The 25817-nt window shown below is 51.5% G+C and overlaps 1 protein-coding gene across 1 annotated transcript in view; it reads right to left on the reverse strand.

Annotated features, from left to right (window-relative positions):
• The window catches only part of GPSM1 (G protein signaling modulator 1), a 68525-nt gene extending 44040 nt beyond the window's left edge, over positions 1–24485 (reverse strand). The window contains exons 1-4 of the mRNA XM_063408903.1: positions 24348–24485; positions 2620–2841; positions 2097–2232; positions 964–1106 (exon numbers count right to left, since the gene is read on the reverse strand). Of these exons, the coding sequence (XP_063264973.1) occupies positions 964–1106; positions 2097–2232; positions 2620–2841; positions 24348–24406 (560 nt within the window). The 5' untranslated portion in view covers positions 24407–24485. The remainder of the gene's footprint in view (positions 1–963; positions 1107–2096; positions 2233–2619; positions 2842–24347) is intronic.
• Between the last annotated feature and the right edge of the window lie 1332 nt (positions 24486–25817).

The raw sequence follows: 25817 nt of genomic DNA on the forward strand, positions 1-25817 counted from the left end.
TGGTGACCTGTGCTGGACACCCCTGGGAGCTCCAAACCAGGGGTGCAGGTCCTGCTGTCCCCTCAGGCCATGGATGTGTGCAGGAATCACACCTGGGCTGATCCATCCCACACTAAACCAGAAATGTCACCCCCCAGCAGGACCCAGGCACAGGAAGATTTCCCCGTCCTGCTCCAGGGAGAGAGGCAAAAATCCACAGTCCCACACCAGGGCTCTGCTCTGGGAGCTTCCTGGCATTTCTGGATCTTGTTTTAACCCCCTTTGCACACACACAGCACACAGAGAGTGGTGGAGCTCTCACCAATGGCACAAATTCAGCCCCTGGCCATGCTACGTGCACCACTCCTTGGAAAAAGGGTGGTGAGCTATTTATAGGCACTGTCACATCCTCAGGTATGAGGGGAGGGATATGAGATCCTGTCACTCACTTAAAAAGCCTATTTTAAACTGCATCACAAAAGCAGAACTCTGAAGTACCAGGAGAAAAACATGAGCCCAAAATTCTGGTGCCAACCTTCCTGTGTGACCCGTGACAGTGACCTTGGAAATGATTTAGGAAAAGGAAGGTTGTGACAGGTGAGACAAAGTGCAGGTCTTGAGAAGAACCAGGATTCAAAGTGACTCTTCCCTTGGGTGACAGATGGATCCATCCTCACCGAGGCCAGCAGAGAGCAGCAGGGGCCACAGGAGCTGAGAGTTCAGCTTCCAACACGGCTCTGGCAAGCAGCAGGCTGGGACACCTCATTGCATGGTCACCATTCAAACCACAGCGAGATTTGCAAAGCCAATACCAGCACGAATTTTAGCTCAGATTTTACAGAAGACCTTTTCTCACCTTCCTTGGGATTAATTTGCCAACATAGCTTGTCAGGGAAATATTCCTAATCTGTTACAACCTGAAAATTCTCTGTGTGTAGCTCTGTTCCCTGCAGGAGAAGGGGCTGGCCAAGCTTGGATACTCACTCATAGTATTCTGATGCTTTCTGTAGTGTGTCCTTGACCTCCTGAGGCAGGTAGCCCGGGTCCTGGGCCGTGTTCCAGGATAAGTGCTTTCCCTTTGCATGGTAAACATTCCCTATATTATAGAGAGCTCTGGCTTCACCTACCTGTGGAGGAAGAACAGGCAACAGCAAGGAATTACAGCTCACATCCCAGCGTGGAGCTTCCCACTGCTGGGCAGAGATGGCCAGAACTACAAACCCCATTCTCCTTTCCCACCTTTCAGAACACCACAAGCTCCCATTTTCCTTCCTCATCTTTCAGAACCACAAGCCCTCATATTCTCCTTTCCCATCTTTCAGAACCACAAGCCCTCATATTCTCCTTTCCCATCTTTCAGAACCACAAGCCCCCATATTCTTCTTTCCCATCTTTCAGAACCACAAACCCCATTTTCCTTTCCCACCTTTCAGAACCACAAACCCCATTTTCCTTTCCCACCTTTCAGAACCACAAACCCCATTTTCCTTTCCCACCTTTCAGAACCACAATCCCCCATTTTCCTTTCCCACCTTTCAGAACCACAAACCCCATTTTCCTTTCCCACCTTTCAGAACCACAAACCCCATTTTCCTTTCCCACCTTTCAGAACACCACAATCCCCCATTTTCCTTTCCCATCTTTCAGAACCACAAGCTCCCATTTTCCTTTCCCATCTTTCAGAACACCACAAGCCCCATTCTCCTTTCCCACCTTTCAGAACACCACAAGCCCCATTCTCCTTTCCCACCTTTCAGAATCACAAGCCCCATTTTCCTTTCCCACCTTTCAGAACCACAATCCCCCATTTTCCCTTCCCATCTTTCAGAACCACAAGCTCCCATTTTCCTTTCCCACCTTTCAGAACACCACAAGCCCCCATTTTCCTTTCCCACCTTTCAGAACCACAAGCCCACTTTTTTTCCCCATCTTCCAGAACCACAAGCCCCCATTCTCCTCTCCCATCCTCACCCTCACAGCAGCACCAGATGTGTGATGGCAGCCAGAGCTTCACCCTGCAGCTCCTTGCACAGCCCACCCTCACCAGATCACTTTTCCTGCCTTGCAGACAGGTTCTTTTTAAAGCCAGGAAATATTTCCTGTTGGAACCCCATTACCTTGTCTCCCTGTTCCCGAGAAATGTCCAAGTGTCTCTGGCAGCACACCACAGCTTCATCAAACTGCCCCAGTATTTTCAGGGTATTCCCAAGGTTGCCACTTGCCTTGGCTTCTCCAATTCGGTCCCCAATGGTTCTACAAGGTGAAGGTGTTGAAGAGCTCAGAGACTTTTACTCACCAGATTTAAGCTGCAGCTTCCCAGCACAGACATCTGAGCTTCCCTCAGTTCTGAAGGCAGCTCCTTGTTCCCTATTTGCTGTTTCAAAGTGCTCTGATGACTGCAGGTCATTACAGGGAGTACCTGGGGACAGAGGTGACACTGCCCTGCTCTTGCTCCTCACATCACACCCCTCTCTCCACCTCCCTGCTCTGAAGGCAGCTGACCCATCCTTGGTGTGTCCCAAGCTTTCCAATCACCCTCAGGGCCAGTTTTGGATGTGCATTTCTGTGTCCAGACCCCACAGAAGCTGCCCTCACTCCAGGCTGTGTCTGATGAGGATGAAGCAGAGCTGACACACTCACCTGGCCAGGGTAAGGTCGTGCTTGTGGTACAGCAGGGCCTTGGAGTACTCCTTCAGGTAGAAATAGGCATTGCCCAGCTGGCTGTAGATGGCACTGAGAGTCTTCAGGTCCTCTGTCCCCACCTGCACTGCTGCTTCGAAGAAGGCTGCCCCAGCTTTGAAGTCCCCAGCCTTGCACAGGCGCTCTCCTTCCAGGGCCAGCTCCAGGCAAGATGCCTCCATCCTGCCAAAAACAAGGGAATTGTTTCTAGAGGGGTTTGGCTGCAGTGCTCCTACTCTGCTCTGAAATCTGCACCTCTACATTTTCCCCTGGATTCAAAACACAGGAGCATTCAGACTCCACCTTCAAGGGGAAGGGGTCCCTGCCCATGGCAGGGGTTTGGAATGAAATTCCAAAATTAATTTCATTTTGGAATGAAATGGTCTTTAAGGTCTTTTTCAAGCCAACCCATTCTAAGATTCTCTCATTTACAGACCACATCTGCAAGCAGCCAAAGGCAGCCCCCAGGTTCCCAGCAGGAATCTGGACAAGAAGCTCAGGGCTCCTGGCTGCAAGACATGGAATCATCACAGCAGTAACACCTGCTTTCCTTCCAGGTGCTGCAGCAGCCACATACCCAGGTATTTATATCTGAACCATTTTCCCTGGGGTAACAGACAGGGGAGAAGCCAAATTGTAACAGGTTTTTGCTGGATACCAGAGAAAACCCTGGCCTGTGCAGATTTTCTTGGCTGAGCAGCTCCCAGCTCTCGGTGTCTGCTTTTCATTAACTCTCCTGCTGTCACTTTTTCCACAGCACACTGGCCTCCAGGCCAGCTTTCCTCTGTGCATTTTCTGACACCTCTGGCAGTGGCACAGCCCCATGCTGTCAGAGAGAGCACTGTGAGCAGTGACAGTGCCTCAAGAGAAGGAAAACATTTCCCTCTGAGTGCTCCCCTCTACATCACAGCTGTCCCTGTTAGACCATGCCCATCCCAAATTCTCCAAAGGGGCTCCCAAATTTCCACTGGGAATGTCCTGCCTGCTGCAAAGCCAGCCCCTTCCCAAGGGGGATGGACACAACATGTTCCTGCTCCTCTAGCCTGATGCTTCTCTTTGCTCTTTTAAAAATAAATCGAGCAGGAAAAGTCAAAACTATCTGGGTCAAAGGTGGATATCTGCTGAGAAAAAACCAGAGCTCCCCTGTCCAGAGGCAGAACAGCAAGGGTCTGTCAGAAGGTGATAAATGCCCAGAGGTGGTTTCCAGTCTGTTCGCAGCACTTGGAGGAGGTTTGTGGTACCCAGCCCAAGAGCACGACTCGCCCAGATTCCTGCTGAGCCCTGGAAGATCTTCCCCAAAGGCACCCAGGAGCCCCAGCCCTGCAACCAGGGGCTCTGCAGGCTGAGGACAACCTGCCCTGCACACACCAGGACACAGAGCACTGCTCCAGGGCACAGAGCACTGCTCCAGGGCACAGAGCACTGCCCCAGGACACAGAGCACTGCTCCTGCTGCTCCAGGGCACAGAGCACTGCTCCTGCTGCTCCAGGGCACAGAGCACTGCTCCTGCTGCTCCAGGGCACAGAGCACTGCTCCTGCTGCTCCAGGACACAGAGCACTGCTCCTGCTGCTCCAGGACACAGAGCACTGCTCCAGGGCACAGAGCACTGCTCCAGGACACAGAGCACTGCTCCAGGGCACAGAGCACTGCTCCTGCTGCTCCAGGACACAGAGCACTGCTCCAGGACACAGAGCACTGCTCCAGGACACAGAGCACTGCTCCAGGACACAGCTCCTACTGCTCCAGGACACAGAGCACTGCTCCAGGACACAGAGCACTGCTCCAGGACACAGAGCACTGCTGCCCCAGGACACAGAGCACTGCTGCTCCAGGACACAGAGCACTGCTGCTCCAGGACACAGCTCCTGCTGCTCCAGGACACAGAGCACTGCTCCAGGACACAGAGCACTGCTCCAGGACACAGAGCACTGCTCCAGGACACAGAGCACTGCTCCAGGACACAGAGCTCTGCTCCAGGGCACAGAGCACTGCTCCAGGGCACAGAGCACTGCTCCTGCTGCTCCAGGACACAGAGCACTGCTCCAGGGCACAGAGCACTGCTCCTGCTGCTCCAGGACACAGAGCACTGCTCCAGGGCACAGAGCACTGCTCCAGGACACAGCTCCTGCTGCTCCAGGCCTGTGCTCCCACATCTCCTGTCATCCCACACTGGCAACAAGGGGCACAGGGAGATGCAAGGAGCAAACACCAACCCTGACAGGTTTTCCCTACACACAGACAGAACGGTGCTTGCTCAGCTGCCAGGAAACAAAGGCAGCTCCTCCATGAGCAGTCCATGCACAGCCTGAAATCCAAGCCCATTTCCCTGGCAATCTCCCTGCTCGGTTGGCTCCAAACACCCAACTCTTGGCATCCTGCAAAGCAGGACAACCACAAGGACTGGCCAAATAAAAGAAAAATAACGTAAGATCTGGTTTTAAACTCTCTCTCCAAACACACCTGTGACCTCTTCTGCCTCTCTGTTCATTTGTCCCTGAAGCCACCAGGTAACAAGAGGGAGGAGGGGGTTGTGAAGCAGCTCCTGTGAGCTCCCTCCTCAAACTCCCACACAAACACTTCATTCCAAAGCAAAGCCCACATTTGAGTGGCTATTTTATTTATGCAACAAAACTGCTTCTGTTTGATAGCAGGAATAAAAACATTAAAAACATTTAACTTCTCTCTGCTGATCCTCTTGCTAGACCACACGAAAATTAATGAGTTTCTGCTTGGGGATCCCACCAAAATTTCATCAGTCCCAAGGTACATCCATGGTTTGCAGGTCCTGCATCATCATCAGGTATTGACAAGTCTCTGCTGATACATCCCAAACAGCCAAAAGGAGCTTTGGGACTGAAAGAAGGCAACATCTTGTACTCAAATCAGCAGGATTAACTTCAGGCAGCTTAGTGGGGATGAATCCTGAGAGGCCCTGAAATGCAGGAATGAGTCACCACCACTGGAGTTAACGCTGGAGTCCAGTTAGAAGGTGGCAGAGACAAAAGCAAACTAACTTAAGCTCAAATTTCAACCCAAACTTTCCAATATCCAGGCTGTCTTTGAGAAACTGAGTCCACCAGCTGTAAACAGTCCAAAGAACTGGTGTGAAGACTGATTTCCCAAATTCATGGCATTGCTGTCCTGCTCACATGGAACTTCTGGGGTGATTTTAAGAGCTTGAAGTGAAGGTTCCCATTCCTGCAGCAAACAAAACTCGTGTATACACTGCAAGGGTGGGATCACATCTGCCATACCCAAGGTGAATCCTGTGCCCCAGAGCCCTCTTTGTGCCACACTCACCCTCTGTGGGTGCTGTCCTGGTGTCCCCATAGCAACTGGCCAGTGCCATGACCTTCCAGTGCACACAGCCCTTAATTAAAATCTGTTTGTCCTTGCACAGGCTGCTCTGCAGAGTATCTGACTTATCTAATTAGTGTCACTGCTGGGCCTGGGACCTGAGCACACAGGGGGAAGGGACAGGAGGCTTTTCCCTGCATCCTGCTCTGCCCAGCCTTCGCTGCCCTGGACATCAAACAAGGATTGCAGCCATCAACAAAAACACAATTCACTTGTAAAACCCCACCTGCCCTTCAGAGCTGCCTTTGGGAAGCCCCTGTGCACACAGTTCAGTCACTTCAGGCTCAAAAACACTCAGGAACACAATGCCAAGGGCAGAAGAATCAACTAAAGGTCAAGGAACAATCTCGAACACACTAAAATTCCACTTCTAAAAGCCTCCAAAGCCCACAGCTCAACCACTCATAAAACAGAACTGAAAGGACAAACCTGAACCACCCTGACAGAGCAGTAAAGGGAAAAAAGGCAATGACAACAAGGTCCAAGCCCTCCCCTGCCTCTTCTTCTGCTGTCTGTGCCTTCCTTCTGAACTGGCAGAAGGAAGCAGTGGGGCTGAGGCCACATTTAAATGCAGTGTTTGGCCACAAATGCACTCAGCAATCTGCCCAGAGCTGTGCCAGGGGGACGAGGGGGTGGCAGATGCCTTGGTCCCCATCAATGTGACACCTGCCAGTCTCCAGTCCAGGGGTGGATGCTGCTTCTCACACTCACAAGCAGAAAAGGGCGACCCTCCCCTGTGCAGTGACAGGCAGGAGGAAACCTCTTCCCAATCCAACATGGGCAGGGCCTCCCTCCCTCCTCCTCAAGCTCTTCTTTAAAGGATAACTGATGTGAAGGCAGAAAGAGCTGAGAAAAACGGGAGGAGCAGCCTTGAACAAGAATTCCCAGGGTCACCCATCACTGTCAGGCAGCAGCTAATGAGGAGCTGGAGCACAGATTGCCTTTTTGCCTGCTGCAAGCTCGTTCAAAGAGCTCCCCAGCAAAAATGTGCCTTTGGAAAAGGTGAAACACACAGATTCTTACATATCAAATGTTTCCAGCAGTTTGGAGGAGGCAGAGAGTCCCAGGAGTGCTGGGGACACTGTCAAGTGAGAAATAACAGGAACAGCAAAGGTGCCACCAGTGCCATTATCAACGATCACCACGACTGCTGTCAAACACTATAATTAGGAAATTATAATTAGGGGCTGATAGAGATCCCAGAGCAGGAAAACCACACACTCAGACCTCCCAACACCCTGCTCAGGGCTGCCTTGCTCACAGCAGCCTGTCACTGCTGACAACAAATCCATCAGGGGACACAGAAAATTATCCTGTCACCAGACAGAGCCTGGGGTCAGCTGTCTGCTGCCTTAAATATTGCAGATATCACAGGGCAAGAGAACCTTTTCCTGCCTGCAAGGTGAAACTGCCTTTAAAAAAGGGAGAAAAGGGAAAAGGTATTTATAGATATTTGATTCATGTTAGTGGGGGCGATTGCAAAACTCATTCCCCATCAGACCATCAAAACTCCAAGCTTTTAGACAGAAGGTAAGGCAGAAAAAAACCCAATCAAAACCACCAAGAGTAGTAAAAAAATCCCCCTTAGTACTTCTATTGATATGAGTTAGTGAAGCAACAGATTTTAGCGTCTTACTTGCAATCTGATTAGGTTTTGTACAAAAAATAAATCTAATTTCAGAGCACTGGTGACGGGCAATTAAACATTTCTTCTGAACCAAAAAAGGAGCAGATTTACCAGGTGCTCAGTGTAAATGCATATTCAATGGCTTAACGAACTAAATGTGCATTTAAATAATTACTTTCTTTAAGGCGTGCTGCCAGTCAATCAGGCTGGGAATTATTCTCCTTCAGCAATTTCATTTTCTTTCCTGGACCTGAGCTGATGGCTCTGCACCACCAGGTGCTTCAGACCCCTGGGGATGGGGAGTGGTCCCAATATTTTCCTTTCCTTCTCTACCTAAAGAAAGCTTCCAGATCCTCCTGAGGCACAGCCCGAGTTTATTCACAGTGAATTCACCCCCATTTAGCCTCAGGCCACTGCTCTTCTCTGCCTGGGGCACTCTCCCAAGGGGTTTTGAGCAGTTTTCCCTGTTTACTCTGCCCCAGGCAAGTCCACCGCATCCACACCTGCCTCTCTCTCTCATTTGGTCCCAAATGAGCTCCAATCTTTAAGAAAATCCAATTGTTCACTCCTAAATAGAGGTGATTTCAGCTTCCTGCCCTTAAATGCCATCTCCTCGCCATGGCACCGCACCAATCCATAACTCAGACCCTCTTATCCACTCTGCTCCTCTCCATCAACACCCCCAGCAGCAACCCGGCAGGAGAATAATGAGAATACTCGAGAATAATGAGAATTATCTCACCCCAAATGCAGATCTCTGCGCAGCCCCTCACTGCCCACCCAGTCACACCCCCAGCACCAATCCCCTCCTGACAGGCAGGTTTGTGTCTCAGACACAAACAAATCAAGATATACATGAAATCAGCCTGATTCAAAGTACTTTTGGAAGCTGGAAGGCAACACACAGGAGCTGGTTCCCCTCCAGGCAAAGGACAGAGCCCCTGGGACACCCTGACCTACACCTCACCTCCTCAGTGAGGGGAAGGAAACAAAACCTCCTGTTGAGTTTTGGAGAGGAAAAGCTCAGAGATGAAATGCTGCACCAAGTCCTCCCCGATTTCTGAACTGGATCCAAGCATCTGGGCCACATCCCTGCACATCTGGAAGGGAGGAGGTTCCCACTCCACACACTTCCACTGGCAGCAGCACTGCAGTGAGTCCTTTCAGTGACCCCTGAGCTGAAAATGAGAATATCCACACACATTTACTGCTGCTGGGGAGGTGTTTGTTCAAGCTGCAGCTCCGGGGATTACCCACACCCAGAGATTTTCACCACAGTCTTTTGCTAAGGGCATGAAACAGAAAAAACTCCAGGGAGTTCTGGAAGCTGCTGGCTCCAGATTTCCTGTCCCCTCAGTGATGCAGCATCAGTGCTGCACAGTAGTCATTTCAGCTAATTGCTAGCTACCATTAGCTGCAGAGTACTTACAAGGGCTTCAATTCCGCTGCATATTTGCTAATAAATCCCAAATGACACTGAGGAGGACAGCTGTATTTAGCTGCCTTTACCCTCTTATTAGCAGTGCTGAATAAGACCCCATTTCACAGGGAATGGCTCCAGCAAGCTGCGTCATTGTCAGAAACCCAAATTCAAACTCCCCATTGCCTGCTGGAAAGCAAAAGTCACCCAGCATCCCCCTGCTTACACAACCCCTGTGCCTTTGATCCGTGGGGGTGGCAGAGCAGAGGGCAGATGGGAGTTATTTGCTGTTTTCAGAGCATTTTATGAAGCAGCTTATAAATCTGAGTCTGTAGGTGCAGCAACTTCAACCTAAGGACTCCAAAATATTTTGCAGAGGTGCAAGGGCAGCAGTTCTTCCATTTGTCAAAAAGGCAGCTGAGGCTCTGTGGGCACATCATGGCTTGCTGTGAGTCTGCTGCAGAGGAGGGAAAGGAACCCAGGCTCTCCCAACAAGGGCCAAGGGCAGGAATTCCTGCTCCATCAGGAGTGAGGTGCAGCCCCTTCCATCCAGGGATGCTCACACAGCTCAGCACAAAGCCAAAAACCACTGAGGATGCCCAAAGAAAAGCCCCAACTCCAGCAGCTGGAGATACCCTTGACCTGCACACACCTGACCCACCCCTGGAAGGTTTGGGCTCTCAGTAAATGACACACTTGAACCCAAATCCTGCCCACAAATCCAGCTGGAGCCACGGGAAGAGCAGACAGCACAAGGAAATTTTTCCGTGTCAGCTGAGGAGTGAAATTTCTAACAGGCAGTGAGCACAAATTTAAGTCATTGTGCTCCAGAATTACTCAAGTATCAAAGGACTACCATGGATGTAATTAACTTCCAGCACTTGAAAATGCTCAGATGAGATTAAGGTGCAAATGTGAATTTCATCTCAGCCTGGTTAACAGTTTCACTTGATAGCCAGTTTCAAAGCACTTAAATTATAAGATGCAAATACTTTGCAGGGTCTGAGGCAGTGATGATTAAGGAGATATCAGTTTGAAAATTAATTCATTAAAACATGTTCTGACTCCCAAATGGAAAAAAAAAATATTATGAATCCACCAAGTGTATGAACTGATCAAATTGTCTGAAGGAGAACTGTGCAGGAGAACTCACTTTCAAGAAGACTGAGAACAAAATGAGCCTGGAACACAATTTCTTTGCACAGCTCATTAGCAGGGAATAAACCCAACCACCAGCAGCCCTCTGAGAAAAAGAGAAATAAATGTAGAGGCCAGGAGCACCAGCTTGGCAAACACAAGTGGAGTCATGATGCTGATGCCTGAGGATGCTCCTTCCTTCCCAAAAACACAAAACCCAGCAGTTTGTCTCATTCCTGCAGCACCTGAGCCCTGAAATGTGCCCTGCAGAGCACCAGGCAAACCAGCACCTGAATCAGGGTTAAAACAGGGCTTTTAGACATTTCTGGTTTGTCACAGAGGAGGCTTGGAACGAACTCAGCACAAGGAAGGAAGCTTCCTGAGTTTTCCAGGAGTATTTTGCTTTCTTGTACGACACTAGCACCTTTAATGAGGTTAATCCATCAGGCTGCCATTAAACAGCACTCTGGGGATGATTTCAGCAGCAGTGAAGTGCTATTTCCTTCAGTCACTTCCAGAAGCCAGAGAGCAGCAGAGGACGTGCAGGCTGAGAGGCTTTTCATTACAAACTTACTCTGGCAATTGGGTCAACACATCTCCCACTCTCACTAAAATATATGCTGTGATTTAAACAAACATGCTGCAGAATCCAGCAGGTTACAATTACCATGTACATCAGGAAAAAACAGTGATTGCCTTATCAACAGCCACACAATGAAAACAATCAATTCACTTGTTACCTATTTTATTTATGCCATTCAGCTTCTATTACCCACCAGCACAGAGGAGCTCACTCAGGTCAAACTTAATACTGAAAATTGGCAAATCCTGGTTTGGGAGGGTTCTTTCTGAATTCAGAAGAGCCATAAATGAGAGATGTACAGACATATCCTCTCTAAAATTGTCCCCAGAGAGTGGGGGCTCAGCCAGGTCCCTGGATGCTGTCCTGGGATGGGAGCAGGGATGAGTCCTCAGGGATCCCAGTGAAACTCCAACACGGCCAAGACAGCTTTGACTGAAAGCATCACAGCTCCCCCAGCTCCTCCCCCAGGTCCTGCCACCCCCAGCTGCTGCCAGGGCCAAGCTCAGCTCCACCAGTGCCACCAGCACAATGGTCCCAGTTGTTCTGGGCAGCTGCACAGGCTGCGTGAGGTTTCCTTTCCTGCACAACCTTCTCCAGTGAAAGCCAGGCTTGTTTTCCCACAGGCCCCAGCTTATTCTCCATTCAAGCTGCCTGGAAGCCCCTCCAGCTGCAGCCCCCACTTCTCCTTCCCCTCTCAGCTGCTCCTGCCTTGGAGCACGGGCTTGCAGCAGGAAAAAGTGCATGGAAAAGGTGCTGCCAAGCCCCAGAAACATCAGCAAAGCCAAAGGAGCCACCTCTGCCTGTCCCAGGTTATGTCCCCTCTCATCCCAAACCTCCTGGAGGCTGCACACACTCCCCACGTGCTGCCTCCTTCCTGCCCACAGCCCCTGCAAGCCACAGCCCGTGCCCAGGGCATGGTGACAGGATCGTCATCGTGATGCAGCAGAAAAGGAAACCACGAGCAAGTTCACACCACAGCTTTTTCCACTGACTCCACAGCACCTCCAGCCAATTTGGTTCAGCTCCCTTCCTGTCTCATCTGCTTCCGCCAGCCCCAAGCCAAGGGTTTCAGTCCAAGGGAGAGGAGCCTTGGGATCCATCAGAAAACTCATAACCATGCAGGCTTTGAGGTGCTCAGTGACCCCAGCTCACCAAGGATGCTCTGCAGCACCAGCACTCGCACCTGAAGGGGGTTTGGATGGGACCTCAGTGACAGAGCCAGCACAAACCTGGCCCTGCACCTCCTGCAGAACTCACTGAAGAGCAAACAGCAAGAACCAGACAAATCCAGCAAATCCAAACATGCAGCAACTTCTTTTTCAAATCATCATCTGGTAAAGGCTGTGAGGAGGGTGGAATCCAGCCAGAGCACACCAGGGAGAGCCTGTGATAGTTCTTCCCTCAGTGATTACAGCCCTGAGTGCCCAAAGCAGAGGGATTCACAGAGGTGGCTCTCCCGGGTCACACAGGGCACGTGGGCAGAGCTTCTGCCAGGGCTGGAGGACAGATTCTGCCAGCCACCAGGACGGATTGTTGTTGGCAGAGCTGCAGCACAGCAGATTGCACCGATTTCACATTGTTTTTCTGCAGCTGTCTCCTGCTCAGAGGGCTGTTCAAAGCATTGCTGCGCTCTCCCTGAAAATTCCAGGGGTGCCAAAAATCAGGAATCAGCCCAGAGCTACTCATGGGTTTAAAAGGCCAACAGAACAAGAGCTCACACTCGACACTGCCCTTCTCCCTGGCTGTTACACAGCCACAGGGCATCCCTCTGGATTCTGTAAAGATAATTCCGCATCTGTCTGAAAAACAAGGGAAGAGGCTCAAATATCCGCCAGGTGTCCACTGCGACCCTCACCAGCACCCCTAAAACTGTTCCTCCAGCTCCTCAGTGCAAACCCAAACCCAGCAGACCAGCAGCAGAAGTACCTCAGGGTGCTCCAGAGCACGGGGGACAAATCTGTGCATCCCAGGAATGTGCAAGCCCCCAGACCGGAGCGTGGTGGGATTCCCGGAGCACTGCACGGACCTGGTATTTTTGGGCTTTAGAGATTTTAGCCTGCTGGTAGCTGCTAATTCCTTTCCCAAGGGAAAAGTTTCTTAGGAAAGCTTCTTCCCAAAACAATCTTGGCAGAACAACCATCCTCTCCCAAAACGATCTTCTCCAGGTGGCGTGTTGCTTTCTGGCTCTCAGATAAAAACATTTTGGCCGTTTCAATGGGACTGGGGAGGTGTCAGTCCTGTTCACTCATCGTGTCAAGTCTGTACCAGAACACCTTATAAAATTAGACAATTAAATGTTTTTTATGCCTTTTGCCTTCTGAAATATTTGGAGTCTCTCATCCTTTTTTCGTGTCCTACAGCGACACCGCGCAAGGCGCGAATTCCGCTCGCTCCTCCTCCAGCAGCCCCGCTGTCTGGCACTGTGCTGGGTGTCTGCTGCCTCTGCAGGGAACCCTCCAGCATCCTCCTTTCCCTGCTTCCACAGCAGCGTGGGACTGAGCCCTCCACCGCATCTCTGCTGATTTTTAGCGCTTCTGTCCCAGAATGGCTCCGTGGGAAATGTCCACGCTGGAAACGCTGCTGTGCGGATCAAGGCAAGTCCTGCTCCTCCCCACACACCACATCAGTTTGGCTCTGACACCGTGGCATTAGTGCAGTTCCATCAGAGGTGTAAACAGCAGCAGATGTGTATTTTGAGAGGAGTTTTTCATGTAGATCACATCCTTTACGTGTGAAGTGGGCTCTGGTCCTGTTTTTCCACAAGAGGAATTTGTACGATCATTTTTCTTGATAAGTCTTCCCAAATACAGCAAGAATTCTCCTCTCACAGGCCTGTTTTGAGTTTAATTTAGATCCTTCTTGCAGCCTCACAGGAATTGCAGTGAGTTTACAGACCACAGGCTGCTGCTCTGGAGCTCTGGGAGAATTCCCTGCTCCCCTCCTGCCTCACACTGGCGAGAGAAGGGAGAATTCAGAATGAGCCTTACACACAAGCCCAAATCCAGCGAGCCCATTTATCCTGACAACTGAATTATGTATGTCTGCAGAAAAAGAAAATCTCTGCTCCTGCACAGAGACATCATCATCATCCAGCAGTGAAAAAAACACATGGCACAGCCCCAGGCTGCACGGAAAATGTACTTCAGGAGCAGGGACAGGGAGGAAGAGACAGCTCTTACCTTAACCCCTAAGGGTGGTGGGCTGGGGGAGCTGCTGCCATGCAGGAACAGCTCTGCTTCCACAGGGATTTCGTGTGCTGGAGGAGCCTGCCTCTTCTAATCCAGGGCATTCCACAGAGGCTGCGTTTGTGCTGCACAAACAGCCTCCACCAACCTTTCAGGAGCAGTTCCATCCACCAACACACATGGCTTTAATTGGGGACGGGTTTTTTTTTTAATTTCCATTGCAGTCACATGTCGGGGGCTGTTACTTTTCTCTCCTCTGTGTGTATCTGGATGGCTGCGTTCTCACTCTCCTGCCTGAGCCATGCCAGCCTCAGGCAGGCAGCTCCCAGAGCGTCAGCCTCGACAAATGACTCAGTTCTGTCTGGAGACAGGTCTGCCAAGCATCTCCTGCCTTCCCTCCCCTTCCCAAGCTGCTGCTCACACAGCTGCCCTGGCCAGGTGAGATCTGCTCACAGCACGTGGGCTTGGAGCTCCACAAAGCAGAGCTGGAGCCCCCAGAAAACCTGAGGAGAATTCCTGAGTCACACCGGGGGAACCTCACCCATTCAGGAAGGGATTTCCACCACGGGAGGATCACTTTGCTCAGTGCAGGGAACAAAGCATTTTTCTTTGCTCACTCTTCATCCTTACGTGCCAGACCCGCTGCCGGTCCCCTCTCTGCAGAGTGGTCACTCACTGGCACAGCTGGTGACAACTTTCTGCCAAAATCACTGGTGCCAAAGGATGGTTTAATTAAAGCAGAGTGAGATTTTCTTTTCTTCAGAACAGCAGAGGAAAATGTGAGTATTTTCAGTCAGTTCACGATTAACTCCTCACACACCTGAGCACTCTGCAGAAGCTCCTCATGGACCAAGATCTCCTCAGAGCCCGTGGTGCCTGCTGGAGCTCTCCCTGCCTGCCCTGCCACAGGGCACACGGAAGGGATGAGCACACAGAAACCAGCAGCTTTCCTTTCTCCCCTGCCTCTGCCCAGGAAGGCACCAAACCTTCCACCAACCCAGCAGTTCGTGCTCGTCGTTTCCTGGATCACTGCCCTGATGGAAGAAATTCATACAAGAGCTGGCCAAGGGCTGCAGCCTTAAAATTCTGGGCACATCGCAGTGAACTCATATGTTTTATTATTTAGACCCGTGCGGGAGCTCAGACACTCAGCTGAACTCAGAGGCCAGGAAATGCCTGGAGGTACACGTGGAGTATCACAATTCCAGGACATTCAGCTGCTTTGATGGCTCTAAGTCTCCACTCAAGCACCAGGAGATGTTGGCCCGTGGGCTTCCCAAGCTGGAAATCACAAGGGCTTGTTTGTCAGGGGAAAAATAGGAACACCCGTGGCTTAGGAAGCTCAATATTTTCATTTGGTAGTCGCTGGTGGTTTGTATTCCTGCCTTCATGCTGCAGGAGGCTTGGCTGATAAACAAGCTGAATCTGATGGCCTCTGTGTTTTGCAGCAAGATCCAATCCCCAGAGCATTTCCTCCATACAAATCTCTGCAGACAGCTGCTAAAAAAAGGGGTTGGTGCTGCTGCAGCACCAGCTGGGATTTGGTGAGTGCACAAGGACAGTGAGGACAGGACCCTCCCCAAAGCCCTGGCAGCTCCTGCCCATCCCAAATCCTGCCTGGCTGTCACCACAGCTTTGTGCTTTTCTCTCTCCATCTCTCACCATACCCCAAAAGACAACCACCCCAAGGCAGGGCAGCTCCACTCACTCACACAATTTAACCTGCAGGATTTTTTGACAGGGAACATTGCTCCGTGTCCCTTTCTCCATTTTTAAATTAACTGTTCTCTTCTCAAAGCCTGAGAGACAGGGAACTCATGGAGTCACAGGTGCCTGAGCACTCAGGGCTGTTCTGCTTTCTTCAAGCCAGTCCTTCACAGTGACCAGAGCCCAGGTCTGCTCCTTCTCCTGTGGTTTGCAGGGTTCCCACACATTTGCAAGGCAGAGCCTGGTATTTAATTCACCAGCTCGTAAATTCCTCCTGAACAACTTTCTGCTCCCTGTTGGAGCAGCAGAGCCGCTGTAACTTTGTGTGGTACCAGCGCTGCACTGCCCAGCAGGGCCCAGCAAAGGACGAAGCCAAGGTCTCCAATTCACAATTAGCACAATTACCCTCACTCTGACGTGGGTGAGGAAGTGCTGAAGGAAAGGAGTGGGAGTCAGGACGTTCAGGTCCCAGTTTTACCACTCCTATTCTGCTTCACCCTGAAGGCGATACAATTTCCCAGCCTTGAGAACAGGAACAGTATTTCCCAGAAAAGCTGCAGTAAAATACTGGTGTTTACCACACACTCTGAAACGCTGGAATGGATGCAGCCCTGCCAGGATCCACTCAGCACCATCACACAAACCATGAATAACAGTAATTAACAAATAGCCCAAGAGAGATGAGTATTAATAGCACTTCCCAGCTCTCCTCAGGCATGAAAGGATCCTCCACAGATGGAGGGCACAAAGAGCCACCTCAACTCTGCAGCATGGATTACAGAACAAACTTGTCCCACAGCAACTAATTTGGGCTGAAGGTGTTCCAGAGCACAGGAAAATGCAACAATTCACACCAAAGTGCCCAGGGAGGTACCACCAGGTACAGGTGACCACTCCAATGGCACCTGCTGTGACACCCCCCAGAGCAAATACAGCCCAGTGCTCTGCAAAACCACAGGAGCATCAGGAAAGTCCTGCAAGCAGAACTGGGAATCCCCTTTGTTCCACCTGTAAATACACATTTGTGCAGCTCTGTTAATCCAGGCACGGAGAAACTCCAGCACACACATGGACACTGTGCCAGCAGGAGAGTGGGGCTTCCCCTGGGGAGCTCAGCACAACTCTCAATTATTTGTGCTGCCCTGTGGCAAAGCTGATCTCCTTGGGCTGACTCTCCTGCAATCCTCCCAGGGAGAGGCTGCAAATCAAGGAATCTGTCCCAAATCCCATCATAGATCAGCAGCTGGACCTGCATCCACAGCACCCAGGACAAGGCTCCCTTTCTCAGGAGCCAGCTCTGCTCCCTGGCAGGCAGAGGGTGTGAGGGGGACAGAGCAGGACCCCAGGGCAGGAGAGGAGCCCTGGCACCCCTGGGTGCTCAGAGCTGCCTCCAGCAGTCACCCTGTGCAGCTCAGAGCCAGCTGCAGACAGAACTGACAGCTCCCAGCCCTGCCCATGCATTTTTAAAAGCAGCTTCCAAGACAAAACATCCGCTCCCAGGTGGAACATGAAACAGCTCTTACACTGAGCCATGTTATTAGTGTTTTCCCCATTTAAGTCCTTTTTCTTGGTGTTTCTCTTGCATTAGCCCTTAACTCCCAGGGAGAAGCCCCTCTGGCTGCTCCAGAGGGTGTAAGAGCAAAGTGGAACAGAAAAGCTTGAGGGGAGCCAAGACAATCCAATATTCCTCTTTCAAAAATCCCTCCAGGGGTGGCAGCTGCACAGAGCCACTGATTCACAGCAGAAGGTGAAGCCTCTTTAGACAGATCCTGTCTAATCTCAGAGTCACAAACGCCTGTGGTTCCAGTGCCTGGCATCCTCGGGCAAAATCCTCTTGCTGAAAGTAAACTGGGAATAGATTTTTAAGCTATTTACTCCTAGCCTGAAGGTACTGAACAGACAGCAGCACTGCTTTCCAAATCATTACTTCAGGGGTTTGTTGCTGCTCCAGTGTCCAGGGCCTTGCAGAAGGTCTTATCCTTCCACTGAAACAAGGAACAGATCTCAATGAGTGCTTCAGCAGATGCTTGTCCCCCGTTTTCCAGGCTTCAGTGGGACAGGGACCCCTCAGGAACTTCGAGCCCTTTACTCTGGGTTGGGTTTGGCTCCCCCCTTTGAAGGCTCCCAGTCCCATGCCTCAGATTCAGTTCTAGAAAGAGCCTCTCTCCTAAAGGGGACAGAGGTCAAGGCTATTGTCCTTAACCAGCCCTGTTAATTTTATCTCAGGAGAAGTGAGTTAAGTCACTTAAGCACAGAGCTGTGCTGCAAATTGCTCATTTAATATTGCCCTTGAAACTGCACTGTAATGATAATTTTTCACTTCCTTCCCTAGGCAGTTGCATAACATTGCTGGGCATTGTTTAGAGAGCTCAAAGCTGAGGCAGCCTGTCCCTTTCACCTTCTCCTCACCAAGCACTGGCAGGGATGTTGACTTTTTGGTGTTGGGGTTTTTTCTGGCTTTTTTTTTTAATTTCACTCTATCAGCTTATTACATTAAACAACAGATGGACGTGGCTCTGAATGCAAACAGCCTTCCAACAAAATTATTCCTACTCTCTTCAGTTTCCAGTAGAAAAAAAAAATCACATTTGTATCAGTTAAATCTAAGCCAATTAGAAAGTCAGATCCGTCAAATAACATTTAATTAAAATATCTTTAGGGAGGGAGCAGCTCGGTCAATGAGAAGCTTTCCCACTGACAATATAAATAGCCCAGGCCCAGAATTCCACAGCCCCACTTTGTGGTTGGGATACTCAGACCAGGAGGAATTTGGGTTTCATGGCTTTGGCTGGCAAAGGATTTTCCAAAGGGAAGTGGAATTCTGGAATTCTGGGCTGGCTGATCAAAGGAGCACAGAGAGCAGGGCTGGGATGGGAGGGATGGGACACAGCACCTGAGAGCAATCTGGAGACAAAAATCACTTCTCAAGCAGAACAGCATCAAGAGTTCAGTAAAATCCACCTCTCCACTTTCACAAACTTGCTGCCTGTGGCTTCTTGCAGTGTAAAACCTGCAGAGTTCAAACCTGTTCTTCAAGCAAGTCTGGACATCGAGTGCAAAAACATGAGGCAGCAAGAAATCAACATACCACAACAAAAATACAGGTTATGTTCTCCAGCAGCAGAAAGTCTGATCTGCTGGAGAGGAGGGAAGAGAGCACAGAGGGGAAAACAGGAACATGAGAGCTGGGAGATGAGGCTTGAGACAGAGCAGCATTTGCTCTGTGGGGAGCTCAGACTGAAGAGAGCAGTGACAAAATTGTGAGCTGGGGATGTCCTAAAACAGCTCAGATGGAGGGAGCCACATCTGGGAAGTCCCTGGATCCAGGACACAGGCCAGGCTCAGCCCAGAGCCACCTGAGGCAGGTGGCAGCAGGGTGGCCCTGCAGGGACCCCTGTCCCACCCCAGCACTGCCCTGGCTGCAGCTCCAAGCACAGAGCAGCAGAGGTGGCAATGTCACCCCTCAGGGCACACCTGGACACCTCCTGCTCCACCAGGAACACACACACAAACTCCAGAGGGCTGAATCCAGGCAGGATCTTCCATCCTGGTGAGCTTCCTTTAACAAACCAAGCCATTCTATCACTGCCAGCCCACGAAAAATCCCCTCCCATCTGCCTTGCAAGACGCTCCCTCCATCCTGAGGCCTGGATCAGCGAGGAGTGAACCTGATTCCCCAAACTTTTACCAGCATTCCCAATTTTAAGCCGTTCTTTCTGCTCCTTGCTCATCCTCAAGGCACTACCAAGGCAAGGCTTTCCCCTGTGGTTTATGTAAAATAACAGGAAAAAATCCAATGTCTGGGACACTGATCACTGAGCTGGAGGAGGGGAATGCCAAGGGAGCTGTGCTGCCTGTTCCTGTCCCCAGTCACCAGAGTGGTCATGGTCCAGCTGCATTTGGCTCAAGAGAGGAAGAGCCAAAAAGGATTTTAAAAATCACTCTTCTATAACAAATCAATTCCTCAGCTTTCATAACACGTTTTCATCCTCTGGTGTAACAGGCACTGCTTCCCCTAACTTTGAAAATAAGGGGCAGCAGATCCCTAATTGGCCACATCCTCCAGGAAAACAGAAATTAAGCACACACAGGATTTTCCTGCAGCATAAGCAGCTCATGCTGTGGTATCAACCAGAGCTCTGACAGGACCTGGAGCCAGAACAGGACCCACCACCCATGGAGTGAACAAAAACTGCTGCACCCAGTCACCAAACACAAATCTCCTGCTTACAGGAACTCCTTCCAGTGTCCCTCCTCTCCTGCTGGCCACGAGCTCCTGGGGACACTTTTCCAGGAGAGGAGCATCCAGTGACCAATGCAACAGGTAGCAAAAAGCAGCTGGGCATGGAGCTGTGGGTGGCACAGCTCCCTCCTCACAGCAGCATTCCAGCTGGGAAGGGTCACTGCTGCTTCCAGAGCCAGCTCTGGTGAGATTATCAACATTTATCTCGATTATCAACATTTATCTGGCAGGAATCTGCCTTTGAGGGGTGTCCTCAGGCCACAGCCGAGTCCCAAACTGATCTGACTTCAGCTGACTCAGAGGCAAATGTGGAATAACCACAAACACGCGGCCGAGGCACAGCGTTCTCTCTGCTGTCTGCTTGGCACAAGGCTCAGGATTTGGGGGTGAAGCATCCCGAGGGATTGCTCTCACCCCAGGAGAGGCACAACCAGCAGAACCAGTGCAAGTCAGCACAGGGAGAGGGCAGAGCAACACCTCACCTCATTTAGGTGTGCAATTAACGCCCGGAGGACAAGAAGAGTTTGTGTGGCAGCAGCACCGGCAGGGAGGAGGCAAAGCAGGACCTGTGCCAGGCAAAAAGCACAGCCCTGTCCCATGAGAGACCAGAGACAGAGCTTCTCTGCCCACATCCCACCAGGAAAAACACAGAAAAATCAAAAAGGACGCCCAAAATCCTGGGGAAACCTGCAAAGCACCGAGTCCCAGGTCTGCCCAGAAGGATCCCTCCTCTCCCTGCTGAGGTGGACACTCAATTCCTGCTTGCTCCACTTTGGGATGACCACACGACTCACCAGTGCTGAAAGTACAAGTGAGAAATCCAAAACATCCCCAGACAGATGTCAACAAAGCCAACCCTGCCTGCTAAGATAGCATATAATTTTTGCTCAGGCCAGCCATTATGCAGCACAGCTATTTTAGAAATGTTTGTCCCGTTTTACACGTCCTTCTGCCCGGTGGAAACTGCCAACAGAAGAAAAATCAGAATCGTTCAGAAACCTCTGAACCAGCATTCAGAAATGCAATAAGCAATTTCAAGTTGAATCTGTGGAGTAAACAGAGCCCAAATGGTCATTCCCAGGTTTCTGGTAGTGCACCTGAGCCCTCTCCCAATCCCACAGAGGAAGCTGATTGCACTTTTCCAAACCCAGCACTGCTGCTGGTGCTAATTTTCACCTCAGGCAGATACAATTAAATACCACCTCTTGAAAAGAAAATAGCTGTCAGCCTTATATAAAGTCCAGATTCAAAAGTTGTGCGAGTTTACAGGAACTAGGGAAAACACCAAAGTATTCCATGGTATTGTTACCCCTTGGGTACACACAGAACAAACATGAACTGTTCCAGACAGAGGTTCACCCCAAAAGTGGATTTTCTCCCCAATTTGCTCTGCAAACCCCATTTTACTCTGCCTCAACCACCAGGCTGAGTTGTGCCCTCTCTTGCTGCCTTCCATGCCCACAGACCAGCAATTTCTCCATCCCAGTTATCCCGTCAGAACAGGAGGAAGGAGCCTCCTCTCCCGAGCTCTGTGGTGCTCAGAGCACTCTCTAATTGCCCGATGCACATTCAGGTCATGTCCTCGCCCTGGTGACACTAATGAGTGAGATGGGGACTGTTTGTGACACAATCAAGGGAAGTTTGTAAACATCACAAAAGCCTGGAGTGCTCTGGAAAACAGAGACTGCAGGAGAACAGAGAGCAGGGCAAGGGAAAGGGAGGAGCAAGGTGTGCTTTTATCTGAGTTCTCAGGCCAGATTAATGCGTTTCTGGACTGATTGCAGCATTATCTAATGTTCTTTCTGTGTGAGATCAATAGCATCTCCACAGTGTCAGTGCAGTACAGTGAGGGTTTCCCCAGGACATGTCCATGTCTCCCTCCCAGAGCCAGAAATCTCCAGAGTGGCCTTTTAAAAGCAAGGGGCCACATCCAGGGGGGCTCTCTGGACAATGCTGGACTTGTCCCCAGCATGGATTTGTCGCCACCACAGTCCAGGGGAACCATTTGATGGATTTGGTGCTTCCTATGTCTCCAAAATCAGCCAGCCAGAACAAAAAGGCAAGTTAGAGACCTGCAGCAGTGGAGAGGAGCAGGACACCTGCTGCCAGCAGGTATTTCACAATTCTGCCCTAAAATTTCTCTATTCTGTTCAGCAAGTCCTCAGAGGTTTCACACAGCTGAATTAACACCAGCCCAAAACCCCACAAAAGGCAAAGCAGTGACTCAGGCTCACACAGAACTCAGCCAGCTCAAATTTGAGCAGCACAATCACAGAACTGGACAATTCCAACCAGCCCCAGCAGGGACCCGACACCGGGAGCTGACCCCACACATCCACCAGCCCTGCAGAATCACAAATTCCAAAGCCCTGGACTTCCAACTTTCCTCCCTGAAACTCCACAATTCTGAGAAAGGCATCAGGAAGGTGAGCAAATGCAGCCACACAGAGCTGCACGGGGCAGAAACACCCTGGTTTGTGGTGTGTGACTGCTGTAGCAAAAGTTTTGACTCCAGTCTCTGTAAATAGAGATGTTTGGCCCAGTCAGCACATGGCTTATTTTCTGCCAGCACAACAGAGCACATGCCTTTGTTTAGGAGGGCTTGAATTTAGGGAACCACTAAAGGATGTAATAAAATGAATAAACACTTTCATTTTTGGCATGTTCCTCCCCACCCGGCCCCGTTTCCTAGAAGGAAAATACCTCCCCCAGCCCCCCAGCTCAGGGGTCTGGCACTCCCTGCCTGCACAGTGCCTTCTGCAGTTCTTACACCTCAATTAATGCTCCCAGGCAAGGAGAAAACCTCACATATTAAGCTTTTAGTACCAGTTACTGTGGCTTTGCTGCCCAGTCACCTCAGGTTCCACCCATCACACCAGACAGAGGCACTGAATTCTGAATTCACCCTCCTTTCTGCCCTGCAATAAAAGTGAAATTAAGGAAGAAACCAAGTTACCACTTATCTGGCAGAGCAGTGCGGACAGAGGCTGCACCAGCATCTGCTTTCAAGGCCTAGAAAGGCACAGCTGAGACTTTTCAAACCCTCATGCCCTGCCAGAACCACCCAGATAAGCCACAAGAAAACCCTTCCCAGCAGCTGGGAGCAGTGTCCATGTGCAGGCACACTTTTGGGATAAGCAGTCTCCTGCTAAAATTTCCTTTGCAGAAGTGACCAAAATCTAGTCCCCAAAAAGTTGCCAAGAAAAACAAAGAAAAAAAAAGAAGAAGCCCAAGTCTGGTTAAAATCCAGCAGGTTTCTCCCCCAGAGTAATGATATTAACTCTGCTGCCTCCTTTTTCCCTGGAGTTGCTCTACAATACAACATAACCGAGAAAACACCTGCTGCCCTCCCTAATAAACCAACACTCATTAAAGCAGACAACCCACTAGCTGCCGTGCTAATTAGTGCAGAGCATGCAAAGAAAATTGAAGAAAAGCTACTGATCCCATACACTTCAAGCATTCTTGGGCTTTTTTGGCCCTCTAGTCCAGCCACTGCATCGCCTCCACTTCAGGCTGCCAGAGGAGAGACAGAACACAGTGATGGAGAGAGAACAGCAGGAACCACGCTGTAAGGCCTCAGAGTCACTCATTTAATCTTTTGGTTTGTCTTTTTTGGGTTTAGTCTTTTCCAGTTTTGATCTAAATGAAGAGAATGGGCATTGCCATGAACGCCAAACAGCCTGGAGCATTTTTTTTCCCCTAGCACTGCGTGAATTTCTGTAGCGCCCAGTTTTAAAGCTGAGCCCCGAAGTCTCTGCAGTGCCAGCAGGAGCCTCCCATGCGAACGCCGAGCCGCGGGGAGCTCCGAGCATCGCCGTGCCCAGCACAGGAGCCGCTGATCCAGCCCGGTGCCCAGGACCCACCGGGGCAGCGCAGCTCCCACCGCCCACGGAGGGAGCGCCGCGTCCCCCCGGCTCCGCTCGGGCTGGATCCCGGCTGGATCCCCACCCGTGCCCGGCTCCCGCCTGGATCCCCACCCGCGACCGGCTCCTCTCGGGCTGGATCCCCACCCGTGCCCGCCTGGATCCCCACCCGTGCCCGGCTCCCGCCTGGATCCCGGCTGGATCCCCACCCGCGACCGGCTCCTCTCGGGCTGGATCCCCACTCGTGCCCGTCTGGATCCCGGCTGGATCCCCACCCGTGCCCGGCTCCCGCCTGGATCCCCACCCGTGCCCGGCTGGATCCCGCCTGGATCCCCACCCGTGCCCGGCTGGATCCCGCCTGGATCCCCACCCGTGCCCGGCTGGATCCCGCCTGGATCCCCACCCGTGCCCGGCTCCCCGTGCCCGAGCGCTGCCTCCCCGGTCCCTCCGCCGCGCTCCCGGGGCTCGGGGCCGGGCTGTCCCCGGGCTGTCCCCACGGTCCGGGTGTCCCCGGGGCTCCTCGGGCTCGCTGCCCGGCCCCGCTCCGGGCTCTCCCCGCTCACCTGCAGTAGAAGCGGCGGGCGGCGGAGCCGGGGCTGTCCCCGCCGGGCGGGCTCGCCATGGGCGCCGGCCCCGCGGCGGGGAGCGGGCAGCGGAGTATGGCAGCGCCGGGAAGTGATGCACCGAGCAAAGAAACTCGCGGGCAGGCCCCTCCTCCGGCTGATGTCACCCGGCCTGCCTGCGTCCCGCCCGCCCGGCACGGCGGGTCCCGCCGCGGGACGGGCAGCGCGGCCCCGGGCACGGCATCCCCCGAGCGGCAGAGCCCCCTCTGTCCCCTCAGGGACATCCCCACGGTGACATTCATCCACCCCCACGGTGACATCCCCCCGGGGACAGCTCCAGCGCTCACCTGGGAGAGCCCCAGGTACGGGCACCGCACCTGCACGGCACCGCCGAGGGAGCCTCGCTGAGTTCTGCCCAGGTGGAGCTGTTGGATAATGAGTCTTGGTTTTGGTTTGGCCCAAGCCCTTTTGTCTTCGAAAGTGTCTGCACCTGGAGGCAGCCAGCACGAGCAGCTGGGACCTGGCAGGACCTGGCAGGACCTGGCAGGACCTGGCAGGGCTGCACTTGCTGTGCTGTGCCACAGCCACGAGGCAAAGTCTGGCTGCTCTCTTTGGTAGCGAGGAATCTCCCAGGAAAAGGGATTTTCCCTCCAGCCCACAACAGCTTCTTTCAGCTAACTACGTCCTGTTGAAACTTGGGGCCTTAAATATTTATTTCCACACCTAGAGGAGGATGCAGTTCACCTTCAAACACTGCATCCAGCTCCCTCTGCTCTCCAAGGCTTGAGATGCTCCTGGAAAAGTCAGGGCGTTGGTCACTCAGCAGAAACCTGGCTGAAAGTTAGGGCCATGTACCCAGCAACAGCAAATTAAACGTCATTATCATCACAGACCCACTCCCAAACAAGCACAGCTACAAACTGTTGCTTTCCCCGGGTTCCAGCAGCTTGCTCTGCACACACAGAATGCTGTGGTTGGTGGGAATTCAGAGCCGTGCCTATTTACTGCCTCTTTCACCCTGGGGACCTGCTCAAAACCCCTCTCAGGAGTAAACCCAGATCCTGCTCAGAAAAGAACATCATCAATAACACCCCACTAGCAAACCACAAAAGCCTGTTTCCCAAGAGCTAATTGATTGGGCTTTTAAATTCGAAACAAAGCCCCATAAACAAACCTGTGTCTGTGTCTCAGCTTAGGAACAGCCTCAATTCCGTAGATAAAGCACAGCAGAGAAAGCTGAAACCATCCTACTGAGAGCTGTCTCCTCACCCACAGAGGTGTGGTGCTGTCCTGGGTGCCTTATTATCCCAAAAAAAGGAAATCCCCCTGAGTAATCAGCCACAGATGCCCACTGGAAGGACCAAGCTGGAACACTGTGCCTCACATCAGCCAGTTTTTACCCAGGTTTGTGGTTTCACTGACAGCAGCAAACAACCTGGTGCAAAGCAGCTTTTCACAAGCCGTGGAAAT

This window comes from Prinia subflava, chromosome 12 (assembly GCF_021018805.1).
Source record: "Prinia subflava isolate CZ2003 ecotype Zambia chromosome 12, Cam_Psub_1.2, whole genome shotgun sequence".
Classification (NCBI taxonomy): domain Eukaryota; kingdom Metazoa; phylum Chordata; class Aves; order Passeriformes; family Cisticolidae; genus Prinia; species Prinia subflava.